This window comes from Myotis lucifugus, unplaced genomic scaffold, assembly GCF_000147115.1.
Source record: "Myotis lucifugus unplaced genomic scaffold, Myoluc2.0 scaffold_100, whole genome shotgun sequence".
In the NCBI taxonomy this organism is placed as follows: Eukaryota; Metazoa; Chordata; class Mammalia; order Chiroptera; family Vespertilionidae; genus Myotis; species Myotis lucifugus.
In genome coordinates this window covers 2,572,956-2,598,239 of record NW_005871148.1, presented here as the reverse complement: position 1 = coordinate 2,598,239, position 25,284 = coordinate 2,572,956, and the positions used below count along the sequence as shown (strand labels likewise).

The 25,284-nt window shown below is 45.6% G+C and overlaps 1 protein-coding gene across 1 annotated transcript in view; it reads left to right on the top strand.

The window, feature by feature from the left end:
• The window catches only part of CEP112 (centrosomal protein 112), a 281,747-nt gene that overhangs the window by 244,501 nt on the left and 11,962 nt on the right, over nucleotides 1–25,284 (top strand). The window contains exon 24 of the mRNA XM_014458887.2: nucleotides 2,158–2,247. Coding sequence (XP_014314373.1) covers nucleotides 2,158–2,247 — 90 coding nt within the window. The remainder of the gene's footprint in view (nucleotides 1–2,157; nucleotides 2,248–25,284) is intronic.

The window sequence follows — 25,284 nt, the reverse complement described above, 5'->3', positions numbered from 1 at the left end:
CATGGGTTATGCATATATGCATATAAGGTCTTCGGGTTGATCTTTTCCCACCCACCCACCACCCTGCCTTCCCTCTGAGATTGGACAAGAAATTGGTTTTTAATAAGACGACACACGATCCCTTGGCACATGGTTCTACAGGTTGAGTGGCTTGTTTGAATCCTGTTTACAAAGTTGATGAGCACTGACTATAATACACATTTCCCCCCAAATCAATGGCAAAGCTCTCGTCCTGTCACAGGTGCCTTCACAGGCCCCTTAGCCACCAGGGCTCCTCCTCTCCCTGGAAAGGCCGTTAACAAGTAACATAGTTTACACTCTCGTTGGGTCTACGTATTTTCATATTATATACAAACAAATACAATTGTCCTGTAACCTGATGCCTCTGAAAGCATGTGGCATACCCCCACTGTTCTCAGAAAGCTCAATAGGACAGTCACACTTGCTTCTGAAAAGTGTCACTCTTTGTTCCTGACCAATCAGAGCGCTCCAAGTGGGCACCCAGGATTTCCTATAGGGCATCCAGGGGAGGTTGCCCTTTCAGTAATGATGCAAGTCAACCAGCAGACCTCAGGGCGAGGATTAACTTCGCAGAATAAACAGTATAACTGTTCCAGCATAACTGTTCCAGCAGTTGTTGTTTTTTTGTTTTGTGGGTGTGTGTGTGTGTGTGTGTGTGTGTGTGTGTGTTTGCTTTTACCCAATGTTGGACATTCCGTTCTTTAATTATCTTGGGCTTTTCTCAGGAATAAACTAAGAGTTGTGATTTTTGTGTGTGTCAGACTTGAAGGCTTCTGAGTAAAGAAGCCACAACTTAGAAGAATGTTCCTGCTTGTACTTATTGAGTAATTGTGGTCATTTTTGCATAGTCCTGATGTTGAATTCCGAGGTTGGCACTCGAATGGCCTAATAATTTTTCAGAAAATGAGACCAGGAACAGCTGCCAATATAAACCGTCATTTTCTTTTCATCTAGTACATTTCAGCTTTTTAAAAAGTGGACTACTATTTGGTTTCTCTCCAATTTTTTTAGACTGACTTTTTTAATAGATAATAAAAGTAATTTCTAGACATACTGCTTTCTCTGATTAACCTTAGAAAGGTCACATGTTTTACATCTTTAGTTAAACTGTGAGCAGATTTGAAAAGTGGTACCTTTTTGAAAAGCAAGTGTAATTTCACTTCTATTTTGTTGATATTGATTTTAAAAAATGGTAGGTTTAATAGTCTCCTCACTTGCCACTGACATATATTATACTTATGGTTTGCTTATCATCTGCCCCCAATAGTACAGGCTTCCTGAGAGCAGCGGATTGTTTTGTCTGTTTTCTTTCACTGCTCTTTCTAACCGCAATAGGTCTTGACATACAGCAGATACGCGGTGGTCTTGATTGGATGGATTTAGTTTTGAGAATTTGGCATCTTTATAGTTATCATCCTGTGTTCTGCTCACTGTAAACTTCTGCGTATTGTATCTCTAGTGCATCGGGTGGCCTAAATGGACTGTTTCTTTTCTAGTTCACCTCTTTACTTAAAATAGTAGTCAACTCGATGATAATTACTGATCTTCGTGGTTTGTAAGTTCCCTCTATTAACCTGAATTCCATTTCCTGCAGCTACTTGGCAACTGAAAGAGATCATGTCCTTCCACTTCTTACAGGTTCCTCGCATTCCACACCACCCTCAATGACGCAGTGGGGAAACTCCTTTAAAGTTTCCATATGTTACTCACATTGCCATGGTGTAATTTTGAAGTGTCATGTTAGTCCAGCATTGCAATTCCTAGCTGTCACAACACTGTTCCGCGTGTGCCTGTACCTTGCAGGTGTACCGACAAAGCTGTTTTAATTAGCAACAGCTCTGTGCTTTATTGCATGCTCCTGGTTCCATGCTGGGAATGTAAGAGGCGTTTTTATAAAATAAATTGACACCCACTAATGTGTCTGTTTTATAAGTTTGGAATTTTTTATACTGATTATTCCTAAAGTGGAAAACATCTGGGCCTGGCATTTAAAATCTGGTTTTGTTTGCTGAACTCTTTGGAATGACAGTAATAGGCTAGAGATCTGAAGCTTTTTGATGCCAGTTCAGGTGATAAAACCTTTGTTTCAGGGGCGCTAGTTTTTCCTGTTTACGTGTTTATCATATGTTGTTTCAGACCTTGCGAGATGAACTGGAAAACCGCTCGAACCAAGTGCGATGCGCAGAGAAGAAGTTGCAGCACAGGGAGCTGGAGGCCCAGGAGCAGGTATGCCCCCCACACCCCCCTCCGCCCGCGTGCTTGTGTGTTTCTCCATAGCGGGAGCTGATGTGTTTCCTGTTTCCACTGGGGTGTTTGGCTGCACGTAACAGAATGCCCCGCTCCTGGCTGGCAGAGACAACAAAGAGATTTATTACCTCACAAAACCAGAAGGCTGTAGGTAGGGCAGGCTCTGGGCAGGGAGCCTCGGGCCTTGGCTCCCTCTATAACATTCTTGTGGCTCTTCCTCTGGGTTGACTTCATCCTAAAAGCAGTGCCAAGGCCTCTCATGATTCCCAGCAATATCCAGAGGCAGAAGCGGACTGTCTGCCTCTAGGGACCCTTCTGAAGAGTAAGACCTTTCCCAACAACCCCTACACACATACCTCTAGCTTCTCATTGGCCAGGACAGGTCACATGCTCTGTCTGGCATATCCAATCCCTGGCAAGAGGACTGAGGGGACCCATACCAGCCTAGACCAACCGGGATCTACGTGGAAGAGGGAGAATAACCTGAACAGGAAGTGGGGAGAGGGATGTTGGGTCCACAGCCAGCAAGCAGTGTGTGTCATGTCATCCTATTTGAATGGAGAGACAGAAATCACATTTTCTTTTGAACTGAATTTTCTCCTCTCTCTCCATTATATTAATAAAATAAATTTAACCAGAATAATCTGGCTATGATGATAGCTAATGACCTATTTCATTTTCAAATGGCAGGATTCTTTTTATTCAGTTCTTCTGGATATAGTGAGTTATTCTTTGGGGTAATTTTGACAACTTAAGTGAAAAAGGCAGCAATGTATTGAGAGCTCAGGAGCCTCCGTGGGACCTTTATAAATGCATGTCCTCAGCTCTTGGGTGCAGCATTTTTCACATTCCCCAAGGTGCCACCACGCCTCATGCACATTACCTGTCGTCTCAGAGTGCAGTCAGTGCCGGAATGTCCGGTCAGTCATTCTGACCCTGTGGGAGAGTAAACACTGAAGTAAGGCTAATAGGCGATGTTTTTCATCTTGGGAGGGAGGTGTCTACAAACAAGACCTCAAGGCAGGGGACGGCACAGAATGGTAGACGGAAGCATCCCATCGGTGCTGAGTATTCATACCGATGAACTGACGGCCTCATAATTCCCTCCTACTCTCTAACATACACCCAGCATAACATACATGCCATGTAATATGTATAGATCACGTGTATGCTATGCATGAATATACAAATATATGTATTACAGAGGGCCTGTCATACAGTCAACAATAGAATCACAGAACAAGATAATACTAGAATACAAAATTAATAACTATACTTTATCAAAGGCCTACAAAATAACAGATGCTATACAAGAAGCGTTATACATGTTAGTTCATGTATCCTGATAACAGCCATGTAAGGCCAGCGTTATCATCCCCATGTCACAGAAGCTGTAAAACCCGGAGGGGTTGAGTAACCCGCCCAAGGTCATAGAACTAGTAGAGAGTACGGTGGATTCAAACCCACGTTACTCTGAATGCCAAACCTCTGCTCCTTTGATGACACGTTTTAAGTTACATTTCTAGTTCATAAAAAAGCTGCATGGCAGACTCAGGGCAAGTACGTGTATTAAGGATGGCAGGAAGCAAACATCCGTGCCAGCATTAACCCTCCACGGGCAGAGAGCAGCCAAGAGCAGAGGAAACGAACGCAGAGCAGACAGGGCCCAGATGCAAACAGCTCCTTGGATGGCTGTGGTGTGAGCGCCATGGCACAGGCTTCCTTCGCTGAGGCCGCTGGGCTCCACCTCTGTCTCGGACGCTTGTAGCTTCCTGAAAGCAGGAACAGTGCTCCCTGGAGGCCTGGCTTCTCCAGTTTGTGATAAAATATGACTTAAGGTAACACTTTGTTGACATCGCTCTAATTCATGGCAGAACTTCACACGGAAAACTCCATCGTGTGCTGAGAGGAGGGAAATGAAGAAATCCCAAATGAACAACGGGGCAGGATTCAGGAACCACTCGGTCTCTTTTCATTGACTTCTTTTTGATCATCAAAGTTGCTTTCATCTTTGCAGTGACAATAGCTTTTTAGACTATTTCTTACACTAATTCCTGATATCTTCTATTAGGCTCCAAGTTTACCAAAGAAACGTCAGGAAATACCCATGGGTAAAGCTGCAGAGTTCATAGTCTTTGCAACCATGACATGTTGGGTCCTTCCCACAAGATCCTAAGCTGTAGCTGGAAAAAAATGCCAGTTGCTTCAGCAAAACCGAAGAGCAAATGATGGGCACTTGATAAATACTACTCATTCGGAATTTAATTCAACTTCTGTCTTTATCTAAATTTGACCTCTGCCCCCTTTCAGTTTGTGACACTAATAATTAGAAGTATTGTGTTGTACATTCTTAGGGTCCACTTCTATATAAGCTTACTCAGACAGTTAAAATCTTTAAGTTTTTTAAAGATTTGTGCATTTATTTATTTATTTTGTTATTGTTGTTGTTAATCCTCACCCAAGGATATTTTCCCATTGATTTTTAGAGAGAGTGGAAGGAGAGGGGAGAGACAGAGAGAGGGGGAAACATCGATGTGAGAGAGAGACACATCAGTTGGTTGCCTCCCTCACCTGCCGGTACAAGAGGCCGGAATAGAGCCTACAACCAAGGTATGTGCCCTTAACCAGAATCTAACCCAGGACCCTTCAGTCTGCAGGCTGATGGTCTATCCACTGAGCCAAACCAGCCAGGGCAAATAGTTAAAATCTTGAAATTGTTGTATATGATTGTCTGTTTTGCATGTCAAAGCAAGGGTAGTCCCAGTCACTGGCCTGACATCAGCCAACCGAATGACTGAAACGTGTGCAGATCAGCTTCTCGAAACTTCTCTTCCTTTTCAACCACATATTATCCTGGTACGAGTTGCAGAAAGAGTCAGAATTGGAACTGGCAGGATTACAAAGGGCAGTTTCCTGGGCTTCTTTTTTTAACTCGCTCACTTAGAAAAAGAAAAGAAAAAGCTTAAACTGTTGCTGTTTTTCATTTAGGAAAAATTCCTATGTTTTGATTCTATAAAAACAAAAAATGAATGAGGCATTTTAAAAGTTGTGTTTTTAATTAAAAACAAAAAGCTGCTTCTCATCGGGTCTCGATGGGTGGTATCCTTGCTGCCCACCCCTTGCCTCGGTGCCATCGACGCTCCTAACTCCTCCCCTGGCAGGTCAGTCAGCACCGCGCCCAGAGGAGGCTTGCTCATCGTAGCTACAGAGGGTTAATTTGCTCCTCATGCAGGTTCAAGATAAGCCAAATAAAATTAGGAAACACTAACTCTCTAAGCCAGCCTTCCAGAAACACCAACTTATCTTGTAATTCATAAGTAGTAAAGTCATTAGAAATCATCGTTATTTTTAGCCATACCAGGAGTTAGTAATTCCTGATTCCAGATAAGATCCGAGCAAGAATGCCATAATTGCAGCAAACCAGGGGAGGTCAGAGCTCTGGCCCAGCTTCCTCCTTGTGCAAGGAAACTGAGTCATCAGGAAAAGATGCGAGCCCTCACAGCAGGGGCGGCCCAGGGAAGGACCGCTCCCGCCCAGCCACACGTGGGCTGCTCGATCCCGGCCATGACACTTCCCATTGGAGGGAGCTACGTAACATGGGTACATGCTGTGTATCGCTCGGTTCAGGGATGTGTACAACTGACCCTCACTTTCCTGAGTAAACAGCGTGTCATCATTCTCAATGAGACTAAGTAATTTGCCGACATGGGACAATATTATAGAAAAGACAGGGAAGAAAAGAAACAGTTTAAAAATTCACTTGGCCCAGACCGGTTTGGCTCGGTGGATAGAGCGTCAGCCTGTGGACTCAAGGGTCCCAGGTTTGATTCCGGTCAAGGGCATGTACCTTGGTTGCAGGCACATCCCCAGTAGGGGGTGTGGGGGAAGCAGCTGATCCATGTTTCTCTCTCATTGATGTTTCTAACTCTCTATTCCTCTCCCTTCCTCTCTGTAAAAAATCAATAAAATATTTAAAAAAATAAAATAAAATAAAAATTCACTTGGTATTCTTAACACGGTACAAAGTTTACACTTGTCACAAAGGCACTGAGCAACGTCAGATTTCGACCTAATATAATGTGGATAGTAGTGTACACACAGCAGATGCTCTGGGTGGAAGTAGGTATCTTAAGGTTGAAAGTATTAATGGCTTTGATTACATCAGTCGCTCAGTTTCCCAAATTATTTTAGATAAATTAGTGAGAAAAGACAGTGAGCCAGAGATGTCCTAATAAATGAACACAGCGCTGTGCATTTCCCAGCAGGGTCCCACTGTCTTCCCTCAGCTCGTGGCGGCACATGGTAGGTGCTGAGAAGACAGAGATGAGTGGGTTGGAGAGGAGTTTACGGTTTAGTTGCACAGAGGAGACCCGTACACAGTGTAGACTCCACGCATGGAGTTTGAGGGAGGTTCTTACTTATTCTTCTAAATGGCTCAGAGGCTCAGAATCACAAATGCAGAAAGAACACAGCATTAATCCTGTGTCCATCCTGCCTGCCCCCCGTGAGGAAGGACGAGGAGGACCTGCAGCTGGTCAGAGCTCAGGTCCCGTGGCCCAGGCAGGGCTTGGCGCTCGCTGACACATGTTGTTTCAAAAGCCTGCGGCCCTCAAGGGAACCGGGTCCTTCTGGGCGGTCCGAGGGGGGCAGCGCCTCTGCCAGTCTTCTCAGGGCCCACCAGGCCTTGTTGCCTGGGCAGCGACCGGAGGGCCTCTGCCTTCTGGCCAGTGTTATTAGCAGCCAGCTGCTTTGTTTGTGCCTCTTACCTGGTGTGTCCAGGTGTTAAGGGTCTGGACTGTGCAGCCACAAGTAACCATAAGTTGTCTTAAAATATACAGCAAAAAGCCAGCCATACTCAACATTCAATCACATCTTTGCTGCAACCTACTTTATATTTCAGGCCTAGACACATTCATTACTTTCAGAGAGAATCTAGCGAGCAAAGACAGCCTCAGAGGTCATTGTGTGTATTTGGGGAGGGGGCAGAGGTTGTCCCAGAGCCAGTTACCAGAACCCAAGGCAGGGGCTGGGGCAGGAGAGGCTGCAGGACAAGGGAGATCCAGTGGGGATGACTGCTGGTGCTCAGGCCACTTTGTCCCTGCTGGTCATTGGGCAAGCACTGCACTGCTCCGGTACCAGGTCCCTAAAACGCCAGTGCTCATACCTTCCCACAGGGTGGATGTGGACATCAAAACGAGGTCACGTGTGTGAGATACTTCAGAAACTATCAACACAATGCAGAGGAGTGTGCGTGGCTATCACTACTCACAGGAGAGGGCACGTAACTAGGCATCAACAGAGAGGAAGGACATTGGAATAGAGTGAGGAGAGACATGGTAGAAAGGTAACTTCACTCATGATGTCCATTATGAAAACAAAAGAGCAAGCCTGCCTTACTGCCTGCTGTGTTCCGAGCACCGCGCATGGCCACTGGCGACCAGTCTCGGTGCAATACTGAGGGCTCAGTGCCTGGTCAGCAAGCGGTCGTCAGCGTGGAGGCGTTTTCTTCTCTTTGACTGGGCAGCATTACTGACCGTGTTTATACTTTAGAAAGATGAATATGGCAGCAGAAGATGAACAAGTGATGAAAGAGACAAACCCAGCGGGTGTGGCTCTGCAGGTCACACCACCAGCCACAGGGACATCAGGAGGCGTGAACTGGGGACAGGCAGACTCCTTTTATTGCTTCACTCTGTTGCGCTTCACAGATGTGTTTTTTACAAACTGAGGGCATAACCCTCCACCAGCAAAGATGACGACTCGCTTTATTGTGATACTGTCTTTATTGCGGGCGTCTGGAACTGAGCCCACATTATCTCTAAGGTGTTCCTTTCTTGTCAAAGGGAGTAGAAAGAAAGGAATAGATGTGAAGACTCACTTAAAATTCACAAAGATAGAGAGGCCAAAAGGAAGGAACATGTCGAAAATAACACCGCATGTTTGAGCTGATAAGCTGGTGTGCAGTGGACAATGGCAGCACTGGTTTTTAGATGTCGAATCGGAGACGCTGGCAGCAGGACCTTCATGTGGAGACACTAGTTGAAAAGCTGACTCCAGAACTCAAGAAGGAGCCCTAGAAACGTGAACATGTCTGGGTCGTCTCCTGGGGGACAGACCAGAAGCCTCGGGTATGGCCAGCATTGACAAGGAAGAGCAGAGAGAAGAGGGCCACAGACAGACCCCTGGCAGGACCACGCTCATGGGACCAGAGAGAGCGGGAGGCACTGACGAGGACTTCAAAGGAATGAATGGTCAGGGAGATAAGAGCAGAGCCAGAGAATTTGTCAGAAAACCACAGACTAGAGTTTTCTACTCGACAGGAAGCTCTGAAGAAAAGAAAGGGCCTGTCTGTCCTCTTCATGGCGTCCACCAGCACATGTTGGCTTGGACGCCTCTGCTCAGGGGGAAAGCCTTTGCTGCCCTGAGCTCCTCCTTGATGACCTTGCCCACCATGATCTTGCCCACCCATGTCCCTCTTTCATCTGAGCTCCTGAAGTATCTCTGTGACCTCTACAAAAGGTTTCCCATCAGACTCTCGAGAGAGATGTATGCTCTTTGAGGGTGTGCTCCTAGGCTGGCACTGTCATACATATCCTTATATCCAGCATTTAGCCTAGTGCCTGGCCCACGTGGTATAGGAGGAAGGAAGGAAGGAAGGAAGGAAGGAAGGAAGGAAGGAAGGGAGGGAGGGAGGGAGGGAGGGAGGGAGGGAGGGAGGGAGGGAGGGAGGAAGGAAGGAAAGACTGGCTGCATCACATGCTAAGGGAGTTTAAGGACAAGGACTAGCAAAGGCCACCGAATTTGTATAATTATAGCTCCTTGTATTGCGCCTCCTAAATATATCCTAAATAGACTTTTTCTAAGTATACTATTGATTAGGCTTTTATTAAAATAAATATGGTAGGTATTCTTTTATCATTTTCATCTGGGGTGAGGAGGATCCTTGAGCCTTCTCGTGGCTTATCTATGCTCCTAGACATCATCGCACCAAAGGGCTTGTACCCCAGGGGAACTAAGAGAAGCCACAAAGCCAGCACCCTGCCCAGGAAACCACCTTTCCTCTTTTTCCCCTCAGTAGTTTTTCCAGCTTTATTGAGGTATAATTGACAGATAGACTTGTAACCATTAAAATGCACAATGTGATGAGTTGATAACACATGTGGAATGATTGCCACAATTAAGTTAATTACACATGCATCAGCTCACTTAATTCCTTTTCTGTATGTGGTGTGAACACGAAATCTACTCTCTTAGCAAATGTCAAGTGCACAACAGGGTATTACTGACCATAGTCCCCATGTGAGCCTTAGATTCCAGGACCGTCTTGTAACTGGAGGTTTGTGCCCTGGACCAACGTCTCCCCATGTCCCCCACCTCCACCCCTGGCCACCACTACGCTACTCTGTTTCTATGAGTTTGACTTTTTTCTTTTTTTTGTTTTAATCCCACCAAAGAGTGAGATCCTCCTCCTCTGTCAGGTTTATTTCTCTTTGTGTAATGTCCTCTGGGATCATCCACGCTATGCAGATGCCATCCGGCCCACCATGCTGCTCTGCTCCGCAGCAGGGCATTCTCCTTCCACCTCTCCTCCATCGCAGGCCCAGAGGCAGAGCAGGGCGGACACCAACAGGGCCCTTTATTTTCTCTGCAGATCACTCAGCATCCTGCTGCTTCTTCCCAGCTGCCTGGTTTAAGAATAAAATGTGGTCCCTTCGGTATCGGTAGCTGTTGGGAAACTAGAATCTCTGAAGTGCCTTGGCTCCGTCTGCCTGTTGAACCATTACCACTGTTAGCATTTGTATTCCCAAAGAATGTCTTCGCGTCGCACCATGCCCAGTGATCTATCAGGGAGTGACGCGGGTTTGGGGAGAACCAGCATCAGTATACTTAAAGTGTTCATTGGGCAGCGTTGCTTATCTTTACCCTCATCAAGAGGGACCAAGATGCTGTGTAGACAGAAAATCAATTAAGCAATAATCGTGACAATTGTTGAAAGGAAGAATTCATCTTTTACAGATTTCCAAGCCTTTAATTTCCATTTTCCATAAAGGATTTTAAAACTTCACAGTCTTAGCTGCTGTTGACGAACGCATCTGCAGTGAAATCCATTTAAAAGTACTAACAGCTCAAAACTATGTTTTATCCCAACACACATTATGAAAACAGGAATAATCATTGCAACAGAAATATAACTCAAAGACTTTTATTGACTTTTCATGTTTAATGGTTATTACTCTGGCTTGTTTCAAGTAATTTTAATAACCACAGTTTATTTACAAAATTCAGACTAATTCTTTTGTTCCCATGCCAACAAAATACATTTGTTCCCAGACAGCTGGTATGAGGCATCATTCTAAAATCTGAGTCGTTAGGAGGATGCAACCACATTTAATTTTGGCCACATTTTACTGTCAATGAGAGTTGGAACACTCGCCTGTATTCTGAAAAGCACGGAAAGCACAGTGTCAGGGACAAGAGTGTTTTTATTAAAATATGCATCTCATCCAAGTGTTCCTTATAGATCAATTAGTCCAGGTGATTTTAGTGGCAAAGCAAGTTAGACATTTGTACCCCAAACCGCCACTTAAAACTTGCAAGATGATCACAGGGCCATTTTAAAAGATAACCAAGCAGCCCCTCTGAGGTGGATGTGCTGTGAGTTTCTTCATCGCTTTCTTGAGATTCTCTTTGTTTTGAACATCCCTGGGCTTGTTGTGCTGGGAGGAGAGGAGGCGGGTCCCAGAAGCAACGCTGCGTGTTTTTAATCCTGCACTTCGCTGACATATCACATCCAAGTGTCAGCAAAGCACCACTGTGCCATTGCATTTTCTACGTTATTCAGTGGCTCTTCGTCCAGGCCAGGCAGTGAACACTGGGGGTGACAGGGCTGCACAGGGCTGTTGGGGTCCAGCCTGCTAATGCCCGCCCAGGGCTGGAGCCCATCTTCAATCCTACAGGGAAGTGATGCGACGCGACAGTCTCACTTCTTTTGGTTTGATTTTTTTTATAGTGTTGGCTTTCATTTTAGTCTTTTTCAAAATTATTTTTGTAATCCAAAATGATTTCATACAAATGACTTACTCCAAGTCAGTAAATTATGGAGACAATTTTTAAAAAAGCAGGACAAAAGCTCAACACCACGTTGTGTTCTGTGCACCTTGACAGCAGGTGGACAAGCAGCATATCAAGCACAGACCTGGGCCCGCAGATGGTCTCCCGGGAAGATGAAGAGCAGATTCCGTCCCCGGGGAATGTCCTGGCAGCGACTAAGCATGGAATTCATGGGGTTGAGTGAACAGCTGGAAGGAGGAAGTAAAAGGAGAGATAAACACAGAGCTGGTGAAAGAGGGTGGGGCAAGGCAGCATGGTTACAAGGGAGAAATGCTTGATGACTAGTTAGTGTGCTGGTCAGGTTCAGAGAAGAGTATCCAGTGTTCTAAGATGCCTTTTCTTAGATTCCTTTTCTACTATAGGCCTGCCAGAAAATATTTCCTTTTCCTGTTGAGAAAGGACTATTTTCAGGTAGAAGCAACTGATCTTGTTTATGTCAAACAAATGACAAAGCAGAGGTATTTTCGAGGCACCTGACATATATCAGTTTAAATTAGTAATAAGGAAAGAAAAGTGATTTTTTTTTTAATACAAAGGAAAATTCTGAAGTTTAAAAAGCTAATTGAATGACCCTGGCCAGTGTGGTTCCTTTGGTTGGGTGACCGACATCCCGTGCACTGAAAGGTTGCTGGTTCCCAGTCAGGCATGTGCCGGGGTTGCAGGCTTGATCCCTGGTAGGGGGCGTGCAGGAGGCAGCCCGTGGATGTTTCGCTCTCACAGCAATGTTTGTGGCTGACATATAGAAATACAATTGGCTTTTGTACAGGTTCCCTTTATCACAGTAAGGAAGTTTCTATTATTACCAAGTCTTTTTAAAATTATAAATGGACGTTCAACTTTATTAAATGTCTTTTTTTCCATTTTGAGATAATAATATGACTGTCCTTTTTTCTGCTAATGCAGTGAACTTCACTGACTGATTTTTAACAGTAACTCAACTTGCATTTCTGGAATGGGCCCCATTTGTTCTTGGTGACTTATCCCTTTTTAGCTTTATGCTGGATTTTAGTTTGTTGATATTTTGTGTAGGATTTTTACATCAGTGTTTATGAATGAGATTGGCCTATAATTTTGTTTTATTTTAATGTTCTCACTGAATTTTGTTATCAAAGTTTGCTGACCTCTGTTTTCTGGAATCCTTTGTGTGATATTGATAATATTTCATCCTTAAAATGTTTGGTAGATGAGGCTACCTGGGCCTAGAGTTTTCTTTGTTGGAAAATTTTTCAATTAATTAGACTAAGTTTTCTTTAGTGATTATAGTATTCAGATTTTCTATTTTAACTTCTGCCTAATTCTCTCTCTTCTCTTTTTGGGGCTATAATTATATGTATCTTAGACCTCCTAACTATGTTCCCTACGTTCTGTATTTATTCTGGGTACATATGTTTTTTTATCCAGCTTCTAGTTTATGATTCTCTTCTTAGCTGTATCTCATGTGATATTAAACCGATTTTTGGTTTTGGTTATTATATTTTCCAGAGCTGTATTTTCTACAGAACTCCTTTTTAGTTTCCTAGTCTGTGCCAAAGTTCACAACATTTTTCTTATTTTGTTTTACATATTTATCTTGGTATTCTCAAAATCTGGGTCTGATAACCATTATCTAGAGTTCACATGCATCTTATTTCCTTATCTTGTTTCTCTTGGCTTTTGGTCATATTGCCTTGCTTTCATATTGTGAATCTGGCTATTTTTGATTGAGTGCCAGATACTTTATGTGGAACCTTATAGAAGTAATTGAGACCTATGATAATGTTAACTTTCCAGGGAGGGTTTACATTTGCTCCCAGGTAGGCAGGTGGTGGCCTTCGTCCCCTCTCAGGGGATGAAGATGATTCAAAGTCGACTTCAGTTCTAGAGAGGGCTGGTCTGTGTCCAGCTCACTCCTACTCCTCGGGTGTGGCCCTTTGGAATCCACCCAAAGCCTGGGATTTTACCAGACACGCCCCTTTAGCGAGTCCTGCACTGCAGTTTGTGTCTCCTTGGCTTTTTTTGTGAGGCTGTTAAGAGATCTGTTCGGTTTCTCAGCCTCTCACCAACCGCTCTAGAATTGGCAAAAGCCCCGTGTAAAAATGTCTCCCTGTGCCAGACTCACAAGCTGTCTTGATTTCTGACATCTCTCACATCTGAGCCCCATGTCTTCCCTGCCTTGCTAGTTCCACACTTCATAGCAGACTTGGGAGAGAATTCTCTGAGCTTCTATTACTAGAAGTGAAAATACAATATTTGCATTTCTGTGAATTGCTTGATCACATTCATTGCTAATTTTTTATTGATTTTGTTCTAACTTAATCTATTGACATTTATTTTATTAGACATTCTGTTTATTAATGATTTATTAGTTAAATAAGTTGCAAATACTTTCCCCCAGTTGCTTATCTTTTAACGCCTATATTCAATAGTTTCTTTTTTTGAGAATTATTTTTCTTTATGGTTTCTCAGCTTTCTAAGGAAGGTCCTTTCTATCCCAAGATTATAAAATATATTCTTTTATTTTCTTCTAGTACTTTTAAGAATTTTTTTTACACATTTAACTCTTTAACCCATCTCAGATTTATTGTTGTATACTACATAGGGTAAGGATTGTGGTAGACAGAACATCTCCCAGGAATCTTGGTTCTCTAATCCCTGGGGTCTGTGAATATGTGCATCACATGGCAGAAAGAGACTTTGCAGGTGTACTAGTAATTAAAGTTAGTGATCAGTGACCTTAAAGTCGGGAGGTTATCTCAGATTATTGGGGTAGTGAGCCCCACCTAAACAGATGGCTACTTAAGGGCAGAGAACTTTCTCTGGCTGGAGACAGAATAGATGTGGCTGAAGGGAGGTCAGAGAGATTCCAAGAGTGAGAAGGATTGCTGATTTAAAGTGGGAGGGGACTCTATAGGGAGGATGCAGGAGGCCTTGCAGGGCTGAGAGAGGCTCCCGCTGACAGCCAGCAAGGCAATGGGGCCATCAGTCCTACAGCCAGCACTGAATTTCACCCACAACCTGAACGAGCTCGAGGGCAGAGTCTCCCCTAGAGCCTCCAGGTAAGTCTAGGCCAGCCAACGCCTTGGTTTTGGTCTTGTGGTACCAAAGCATTGGGGCTCAATGTCATAACAGCTTTGAAAGGGAAGAGAAATTAGTCATTAAAATAATAGGCAGTAGTAATAGAGTTTCTCTTAATACCAAGCAAAGCCAACCTGGTTCATGATTTTGGTGAAGAGAGAAGGGCCAGCTGCTCCTCTCCCCAAATGTTATGTTTTCCCTACCTACTTGCTGAAAACTGAAATTATGGGGGTGGAGGTGAAGGGTCAGGTTTCAGGGGCCAGAACTTTATTTTTCAACTAGTGACTTATTAGTGCAAGTTATTCCTCAAAATGTTCACCCATCAGAGTCTTTACCAAAAGAAAGTTCTGCTAGGTGAATGTGGTGAGAAATGTGGAAATACTGGGCACCAGAATGGGCTGCAGAGGAGGGCAAGTTCTGTGTGTGTGTGTGTGTGTGGAGGAGAGCTTGGGAGGAGGAGCGGGAAAAGGAGAGACCAGGAGAAAAGCATCACCAGACGTTTGGCATGGGGCTGGCCTGGTGGTCCAAAATACCCCATCCAAACCTGTCCTTGGCTAAGAGGGTGGTACCAACTCCTACAAATCAGTAGCACTGAGCTGCGAGAAGAGAACTCATTCCATTTTGACAAAACTGGAGAGGAAGGCAGCCTCTCTCCTTCATACCAGGAGAGCAGGGAAAGGAGCTCTAACTTGTGTGGCTGTAGAGAGCGCTTGGGTTCCCTTTCAGCTGGCGTCATCCCGGGATATTGCTCACCAAGAGCCACATGCAGTCAGGTGGTTTTAGAGTTTTCTCGACCTTCGTGGTTATGAATTATATAGACTTTTAGTGCTTTAACTACAAACAGAGGATTTTCCCGGTGGGGGAGAGGAGTTATGAAGAAAAATGCTGAAATACAAGTCACTGGGGTAAGAAGTTCTCTTGGATGTGGGTGGGGGTTCCTGACGGGGAGCCCAGGGCGTACCACGTGTTGGAGCAGCTCAGCACACCTGGAGGGCCCTGGGGAAGAGTCCAAGAACTACGGAGATGGTCTTGACGTGTGAATTGTGTACAAGCTAAACACCAAATAAAGAAGAACCCCTGGCCCTGCCATTTAGTTTATTGAAATGGAATGACTCTCCTAAGAGTCGTGTCCCAGGTATTGGCCCACTCGGGGCAGTGGCTGCGTCCCCGGTGGCTAGAGGCTCAAGATATTTATTCATGGCCCGGGTGGGTGCTGCGAGGGCTTCACCATTGGGTGCTTTGTTCTCCGTGGTTCTCCAAGTTACTTATCCTCGGTGAACAAATACTACAAACTGATCTTAACCCTGTTTCCACTTTTTTTCTAACTAAGTGCATGACATTTAAAATATACCTGCTAATTTTTAGTCTCTGTGAGACTCCTCTCAAAAGACTTTCTTTTTTCTGCATGAGAATAGGAATGTTTTTTAAATGCATATCCTTAATATAAAAACGCTAGAGGTAAAAGAGAAAGGATTATAGGATTTGGGAGTTTGGGGGAGGGGAGTTAATTGATTTTTTTCTGTTATTTTGTTTGGTTGAGTGGGATTTTATTTATCTTTTGGATTTTTTTTTGGGGGGGGGGGCGGTATGTTGCTTTCTAGTACATCAGGATGGGACCAGAGTTGTAGTCAATCCTATAACATAGACCGACTCAGAAATACCACGTTCTCCCTCACCAACCTCGCCCCGAAGTTGTGATTGCTCTCTGTAATTCACTGGGTCTCTACATTCGGTTCCCTGGACATTTTCCCAAGCTTGTTCAACCATTAGCCTCCTGGACTTCTGGGTTTAAGTACTGTCAGATCAGATTTAAATCATGTGGTAAGGCTCGGTAGGTCCATCATTGTCCTCAATTTAAGAAGCATTATAGAGGTCACGACATTGCTACAAAGAAGGTGGCACTAATCCCTCACTTTATAAAAGGGAACGCTGTGGTATGCATTACAGCGAAGGCACCAGCCCCACCAGCCCCGAGCCCGCGCCAGCCATGTGCTCATTTCCTCTGCGCTGTGTACTTCCAGGGACGGGGAGCACAAAACCAGATGTAAGCTATTTTTCAAATACTCCTCTGACTTAGCATTAAATTTCCCTTAGACCAGATGCCAGTGTTTAAATAATATCCTGAAGGATCCAAAGAGAAGGAATTACTCATCGTGTTTCATTCATATAAAATCTGAAATAAAGGGGAGAGAAGTACAAAGAAACCCAAGTACCTTGACTGTGCCTGGCCGGAGTCGACTCATCGGAAAGGAATATCGCCTCACTCACGAAAGCTCAGAAGTGAAGGCCTCTCTCTCTCTTTAATTATCAATTGAACAGCTCATTATTTATTGGTGCATTTTAGTAAAAACAAAGGCAGGCCATTCTAGCTTCTCTGGCGCAGCAGTATGGTTCTGTTTTCAGGAGATTGGGCAACACTGGCTCTCAAGCGGCTCTGTGCTTCCATCACTGCCACTCGCCTACTTGACAGATTTGTACCTTGCTCTCCACAATTAGCGCTTTGCTGGCTGCATCAATTAAGACAGCAAGTGACGCAAGCCCTGGTCTCGGAGGTGGGTGTTTGCTGCAGTGCTCCCGCAGCATTACCCAGAGCTTCGCCAAGCACGCACACCGCTGGTCCTGAATCACCCAGAGCCAGGCATGGGCCCACCAGCGGCAATATGGGCTCTGGGTGTGCAGGTCTCTTGTAAGAAAGAAGTTGCGTGCAAAAGGCGCCCACACAATGTGAGACAGGCCAGTACAAGGTTTTCCAGCAGGGAGAAGGTCCTCGGAGGTGAAATAGCATGACTTTGTAGTTGGCCCTACCAGAGTAGTGTGTGGTGTGTATGGTTGTCGGTTACTTTCTGCAGCAGCAGGAGATAGCAGGTGGTGGGAGCACCCCGAGCTGGCCAGCCCAGGGGACCCCACAATGTGAGGTGCTATTGTGTAAAGCTAGGTGAAGTCAGCACGGGTGTTCGTGCGGGACGTATGCATTGGAGGTGGGGAGGCTCTCTGAGCGACCAGAGTTGTCGTGCAGGTGACAGTGAGGAGGTAGCCAGGCAATTGGGGCAGATGTCAGGGTGAATGATCCAGTCCAGCCGGTGGGGTGCGGCTGTTTAAATCGTGGCCATCATTACGTCGCTGGCTCATTAGTTGGGCCAGCTCACCGGGTGCAAAGTCAGGGCCCTTGGCAGGGAATCTCAGCCAGGGTCAAATAACCCATTAGAAAGAACTGGTTGAAACTCACACTGGTTTACACAAGAACAATTTTTTGGTTCATGTAACTGAGAAGTAGTATTGGCTTCAAGGGAGGCTTAATCCAATTACTCAAATTATGTGCCCGAAAGCCAGTTTTCCGTCTCTATGTTTTTGCTCTTTCCTTATTATTGGCGCCATTCCTGCAAGTTATGCCCTTGTGTTGCAAGATGACGGCTAGTAGTTCCGGGGCGGGGTTTCAGGCTCTGATCAGCAGAAAAGAGAAAGTTCCTCTCCACTGGAGCTCCTGCAGGAGTCCTGGGCTCCTATTTCACTGGCCCGAACTCTATGTCTAGCAGGACCTGGAGCAGGAGGCAGGGAGAAGGCTGGTCATGCACCTGAACTGGGTGAGTAAAACAAACCCTGGCAGTTCTACAGAAGTCAGAGAAAGCTAGCTGTCTCCACTGCTGGCCTCGGCTGCCAGTGTGCCTCCTGTCCTTACCTCCTGTGTCAGCAGCGTGTTAGGACGGGGTTTGCAAACAAATACCACCAAGTGACACAAGCAGAGTGGGGGTGGAGAAGGTTTCTAGTGAGTTCTAGAAGTTATTAAAATTGAGGCGGTATTATGGGCTGAATGCTTGTTTGCCCCCAAATCCATATGTTGAAGCCCTAAGCCCAGTGCGATGCTGTTCTGAGATGGGGCCTTTGGATGTGATTAGGTCGTGAGGGTGGAGTCCTCGTGATGGAATTAGTGCCCTTATAAGAAGGGATCTTGTTTCTCTCCATCATGTGAGGATACAACAAGAAGGTGGCTGTCTGCAAGTCAGGAGGAGAGCTCTCACCAGAACCCGAGCCTGTGACAGCCACCCTGACCTTGGACTTCCAGCCTCCAGAACTGGGAGCAGTAGCGTCTGTGGCTTAAGTCACCCAGTCAGTGTATTTTGCTGTAGCAGCCCGAGCTATGACAGGTGGGAACCAGGAAGCCAAAGGTGTCGAGATATGTGTCCCTGAGGACATTGAGATTGATAGTGTCAGCAGGATTGAGACAAGACTGCTGGAAACCTTGACATGATCTGTCTACCTGCAATTTATAGCCATTTCATCACGAAATGTGTTGTTTCTACCTCCAAAATGCCCTTCAGTTCCACTCATTTCCATCCTCCCCACTGTCATCTTTGTTTGAATCCTCATCGCCTCGAGTTTGGATGAAATGGTCTCTGTCTAGCTGGCCTGCCTGCCTCTCATCTCTCCGTTATCTTCCTTAGAAACGTATGCTATGCAGCCCTGACATCACGCTTTCCTCTGCAGAAGAATCCCACTGGCTCCCACTCACTGCAGACCTCCACAGTTTTCTGTAGCCTGGACTGTCTGTTGGTATTACTTCCACACACCCCACCATCTCTGTCAGGTGTCAGCTGGGGGCTCTCGGCACCCACACCAGCCACTCACTGTTGCCTTGGCCTTTTTCTCTGAACCTGCAATGTCCTTTCACCAGATCTCTGTGCAACTTCCTGCTGTTCACCTCTGGGAGCACAATCAGCATCTCCCTTCTCCCGAGACCTTCCCACACAATTCCACGACAGAAAGATGATCTTCCCCCACCTTTCTATTACACTTAACTTTGCTTCCCAACAAAATCGTAAACTCCTTGGTAAAAGGGTTTAATGTCTCCTTCATGTTTCACAGAGCAGACTAAGTTGGTGAGCTACTGGGGGCTCAGCATTGATGGGGAGAGGTGAGGCGGGAACCACTGTGCAGAATGCGTGCATCCAGCTTTGTGGGAACCACTGTGCAGAATGCGTGCATCCAGCTTTGTGTATGCTGTGGGCCGGGCATCCTTGAGGCTGCTGCACCAAGCCCAGCCATTTCCCACCTAGCCACCCACCCATCCACCATCTGATTGGCTTAGAAGAGTTTAAATTAAAAAGTTAAGGTTGATCCAGAAATCCTGAGATGGTAGTCGAAAGGCCTGTATGCCTAGGACTAGCCACCTTATGCAATCCTTAGGCAGGCTCACTGACCACCCCACACCTGCCAGACTTCTGACGTTTGCTCCACGTGATCCAGAAACACAGGTGAGCTGTGCCACGGGGAGATCGAATTTGAAGTCTCAGACAAGTCTTCCCAAAGTTCCACTCCATCAAACAATTGCTTCGCCTTAAGGGACATTTAAAGTCTATATTAACCTAATTTCACAAGACAACAACCCTTGTATTTCCAAGGTCATTGGACATGTCAAAGGTCACATAAGGCAATTTTAGGACAGGGAGTTGGGTATTTAAAATCTTCCTAAGGCCAAGAGGAAGCAAGGTTAATTTTTTCAAAACTGAACAAAATGCTAGCATAATGCAAGATAAAATAGTATTTTTATCCCCAAACTCTTAGGCTTTCCGCTGCCAACGTCAGTTTTTTTTCTTCCAAATTTACTAGTATTTTAAAAACTGAATTCACTTCCACCAAATAACATGATAGTGTAACAGGTTACATTTGTGAAACATTCATTTTACCATCCACTAGCATTTCTCCCAAAGAAACTAACATAAACTAATAGAAGATCTGTTACTCTTTCCTACCCATTAGCTACCATAAAAATCTTCTTTCTATCCCTGATCTTCTTGATTAATTACACCTTCTAGTGGATTCTTTTATTTATTTTTATTGTGATGAAAAACATATAACATACAATTTTCTCAATGTTATCTTCGATAGGGGTTTAATCTCCAAAATTTACAGGGAGCTCATACAACTTAACAAAAGGAAGATAAACAATCCAATCAAAAAATGGGCAAAGGACCTAAATAGACACTTCAAAAGAGGACATACAGAAGGCCGAGAGACATGAAAACATGCTCAAAGTCACTAATCATTCGAGAGATGCAAATCAAAATGACAATGAGGTACCATCTCCCACCTGTCAGAATGGCTGTCATCAACAAACTGCAAGTGCTGGCGAGGATGCGGAGAAAAAGGAACCCTCATGCACTGCTGGTGGGAATGCACACTGGTGCAGCCACTGTGGAAGACAGTATGGAGTTTCCTCAACGTCAGTTTTAAATGCATGATACAGAGAAGGCATGAAGCTGCTATGGAGCCCTATGTTACCCACCTAGGCTACACAGAAGGATCCCTCTGAAGCAGCCTCCAATGGTTGGAAATCAATACAAACAAACCATCTAGAATTCGATCTGAGTAAGAAAAGACACCCTTTCTGTTTGTTTTCCCTTATAAATGAGGGAGTTGAACTTTTCACCATAATATGTTTACCTTGTGGGACAAGAAATATGAAGAATGACATTAGTCTTATACCTGCACACAATGTTCTCATGTTAAGAAGTGAGTTTTCCTGTTACTGAAGTAAAGGAAAGAAAGAAAGCTGTCCCAAGAGGGAGGGTCCCACAGCCCTCAGCCACCTTTCGTTTTCTCTGTCTTTTTACTCTCTACCAGGAATTCTTTGCAGACACCATCAGAATATATTTCTAGATTTCAGTCAACTTTTAATACTAAAGCAATGTCTTCAACTGAAAGAACAAAATCTTTCTGCTCTTTATTTGACCTTTGTTGGTTTGATGTGTTTTAAGAAAGTTCTGGGCAACCATTTTATAAAGAATGCACCCAGACATTCCTAGAGGGCATACGGTGAAAATAATAGTGAAAGAAAGATTCGCAGTTCTCCCCTTGGTGGGCCTGACATCCCATTGCTCTCCCCACACAGTTTATTAAGGGCATGTTGAGTTTGTCTGTATTAAGGACAGCGTACTTAAGTTTTTGAAAGGTACTTGAACTGTTTCTAACAGAAATTTTACTTTCACCTGTGTCCAAGTGGACCCAGCCATGTTAATATTTATTCCCAGTTTATCTGATTGGTAGAAGTAGGAACCCCAGTCTCTCTTAAAAGACAAAGTGCACCACTCCCTGGCCCCGTGTCTCATTTGACCTAGAGCAGCTGTAGCTCTGGGTGGGTGAGCCCAGTGTCACGTGGTCAGGTATGTTCCACTTCACACACACTCCAGCCTGCTGACGAAGGTGGAAACAATGCCTTCATGGTGGCAAAAACAACCCGTGTAATGTTTTCAAGCTTCAACTAAATAATGATGTACTCGTACTTTTTAAATAGCATTGGTCTCTAGTAAAACATGCAGCCTACCCTCTGGGGACCCACAGTCCAATAGGACAAAACAGTATGTAAATCAATAATTATAAGATTGTGTGATAATGAAGCAAAAGCAGAGGCTTTGGGGTAATTAGCTGTGTGACTGTGGGTGAGATAGGAACCACACGAGGCCGATTTTTTCATATATAAATATCCATAAAAGTCTCTCATAGAGTTGGTGGGAAGATTAAATGAAATGTAATACATGGAAGGGTGCGGTTGGGTGCCTAATGCATAGAAAACACACAGTAAGTGTCCGTCGTTGATGGTGGTGATTGTCAGATGCATGAGATCCTGAGACATCTTAGAGGAGGGCGTGGTTACCTTGCCTGGAAGGCTGAGGCCTGGAGAGGTGCTGCCTGAGGAAGTGACCGGTGCTCCAGCTGGTCAGGCTGGGAAAGGTATGCAGGGGGCACAGCACAGCCTGAGCAAAGGCATGAGGCCTCGGGGGAAATGCAGGTCATTACGGGGCACATGGTGTCCTGGAAAGTCAGGCTCGGATCCGATAAGAAGGTTCTTAGATGATCTGTGCCTAAGAGATTGTCTGTAATCTACAGGTTTAAAAACTCATTGAAGTGTTTTCACGATGGAGGAGTGGGGAGGGCAAGATGATCAGGTCTGCATGTTAGAGCAATGGCAGCAGTGGAGAGAATCCCGGGAAGACCCACTGGAAGCAGCACAGCTCCGCCAGGATGCTCATTTTGTAATGGAAGTCAGAACCCTTGAGCTTTCCCCTTGTCTTCAGGCTAAAGCATGACCTTGAAAGTCCTAGCCACCCAGTCTCCACCTGCCTCACTCATCCCCTGCCCACCACACGACCTCCATCCACACCTGATCCCTTGATAGTCCCTCAGCATCTTACACACGTTCACCTGTACGTCTCCTCCCTCTTGTCTGTCTAGAAAGTGCCTGCTCATTCTGCAAGAGCCACATAGGGTTCCATGTGTCCATACAGACTTCCATTATCCCTCTGAGGAGTTATCAGGCTCCCCCGTTCCCTTCCTTGGCCTGTTATACTCCAGTTGTGTGTTTGTGTAGCTCCTTTTCTCACGTAAAAGCATAAGGCTCCAAAGAACAGAAACCACTTCACCCTCACTTTGCTCTTCCACATGGAGCTTTGCAGAGTAATCACTCCTGGGCGTTGGTGGGAGACAGATCCTCTGTCGTCCTGCAGAAATCCTACGTGAAGTCGTCGGGTAACTGCATGCTCCCTCACTTTTAATTGAATGAAGGCCCCTTCATCTCTGCTGTGTAAAGGTGAACAGCTCCTGAATTTAGTCAGTGACTGTTCACAATGGTGTTTAGAAGTTTTCTGCTCTGAGGTTGTGGGGTCTCTGTTCCCATTCGCTGGGAGGTAGGGAGATCCTTGCACAAAATCGTCATCAGTGTTAACTGGAGCCGTCTAAGTCAGTCCCGGTTGCAATAGCAGGACAATGACCGCCTTTGTATTCCTGTCTCGCGTTGTGTGCAGAATGCCATATCTGGCAAGAAGGGCCTGCTCCAACATAAGGAGGTAATTGGTGTTTGAGGGGAGATTTCACTTGTTTATTATGGCCGAGCGGGAGCATGCAGAAAGAATGAGCAGTCATCGCTGCCTCTTTTGAAAGATGCTCTCCAACCAGGTCTCTGAAAGGAAGGAGGTCGGGCACTATAAGCAAAGGTGAAACTCACCCTGCCCTCCCTCCCCGGTGTTTTCCCCAAACCCCTTCTGAGATGGAGCTTACAGAGTAAGCGGGCAAGATGCTCGCCTCTGACATGGATAAGCTCGGCCCGCCGAGTCTCCATGCTCTTCAACATGGACCTCCCAGGTTCCCCATTCAGCCTGCCTCACCCCTTCCCCGGAATTGCTGCACGGCTCATAGCCCTTTAAGACTGACTGACACCAGCCTTTCCTTGATGGAAGGGAGTGTCCATAGTGTATATCAACCTAAGTGAAGAAAAATATTAGGAATGGTCTTATTAGGAGGAAAAACAGTAGAAATAGTAACCAAACGTATGTATTCTAGTGAGAAGGAGCTGGCATTTAATTTCAGGAAAATAAGAGAGGCATGACTCACTTCCTATGGCAACCCGGTAAAGACAGTCAGATAGTGAGTAAGGGGAGAGACAAAGAGGAGGGAACAGCCAGGATGAAACACACCCCCTCCTCTGGGGTAAATCTCTGAGATCACTTTTGATCTCGGCAGCCTGCAGGCCCTGGGGTTCGCCTCTGATTTTCCCAGCTTTGAAGCTGGCCTGCTTATTAATAGCCACCGCGATGACAGAATCTGCTCTTTGTATTTAGGAGGAGGTTTTGTGATTGGTTTACTCGAGACACTGAAGATCCTGTCATCTTAAGACAAAGACTGACTTAACACCAACACTCGTGTGCTCTGAGGCTTGGGCTCATTCATTCACTCAGCACGTGTATTGAGCTGCAACCCCATGCCAGGCACCATGCTCAGGGCCGGGCTGCAGCAGTCAGCCAAGCAGACGGTCTGGAAAGGACGAGACAGCGAAGGTTTCAGGCTTCAGGCCACAGGGTCTCGGTCAGGACCCCTCAGCTCTGCGCGGTCATGCCGAAGCAGCCACAGCTAATCCGTAAACAAATGAGCATGGCCGAGTTCCAATAAGACTTTATTTACAAAAACAGGCAATGGGCCAATTTGGTCGGCAGGCCCAAATTCTCCGACCACTATGTATCCACCTAAGGGATACATAGTCCATGTTGTTCAATTGGGACTATTTTGGTTGTAAGGACAGAAAATCCAATTGGAACTGACAAATCTAAGGACGGGCTGACTTCAGGTGCAGCTCGCTAGGGGCCCAGGTTTCTCTCTAGTTCCCAGCGCGCCCTCTGCACTGGCACCACGCTCAGTCCTGCGCTCTCTGTGGCAGCAAGACGGCTGTCACGCCCAGAATGACACCCCGGTGGAAGCCCAAGGGATGAGCTTCCTGTCCCAGCATCTCTGTGACTCTGGTTACCTCGACATGGATCACAGCCCCACACCCCAAGCAGCCATTGCGTGGGGGAGTGGACGACTGGCGTGGCCTACCCCCACGCTTCAGCCCGGGACCTCGGGTGGCACAGAGTGGGAGGTGGAATGCAATGACTAGAGGACTCCTGAGTGAATGCTGGGGACAAAACTCACAGCTGTCCCCTGCACATGTCTGTGCATCCTGAATGGGTACCTCCGGGCCACCTTTGCTTGTAGGAGCTCTGTCTCTAATAGGGTTTCAGTTCTTCATCTCCATCAGGAGCTAAAGCATACAGCTTACAGGCCAAATGCTGCCCAAAATTTTAGTATTTATTCACACACGTTTATTTCACGCCACAACCTTAATCTTCTGACTGGATGTTTAAAGTCTTTGATTCACGAACAGATCGGCACCGTTGATTGGTGATTTTCTGGCCTGCGACTGTCTTACGCATTCCCCACCTTTTCTCTGTGTGAGTCCTCACCAGTGGGCTTACAGACCCACTTGCTCTGTGGTGTCTGAGTCTTTTAACCACCTGGTCTGGATCCAGAGCATCTGCACCTACTCAC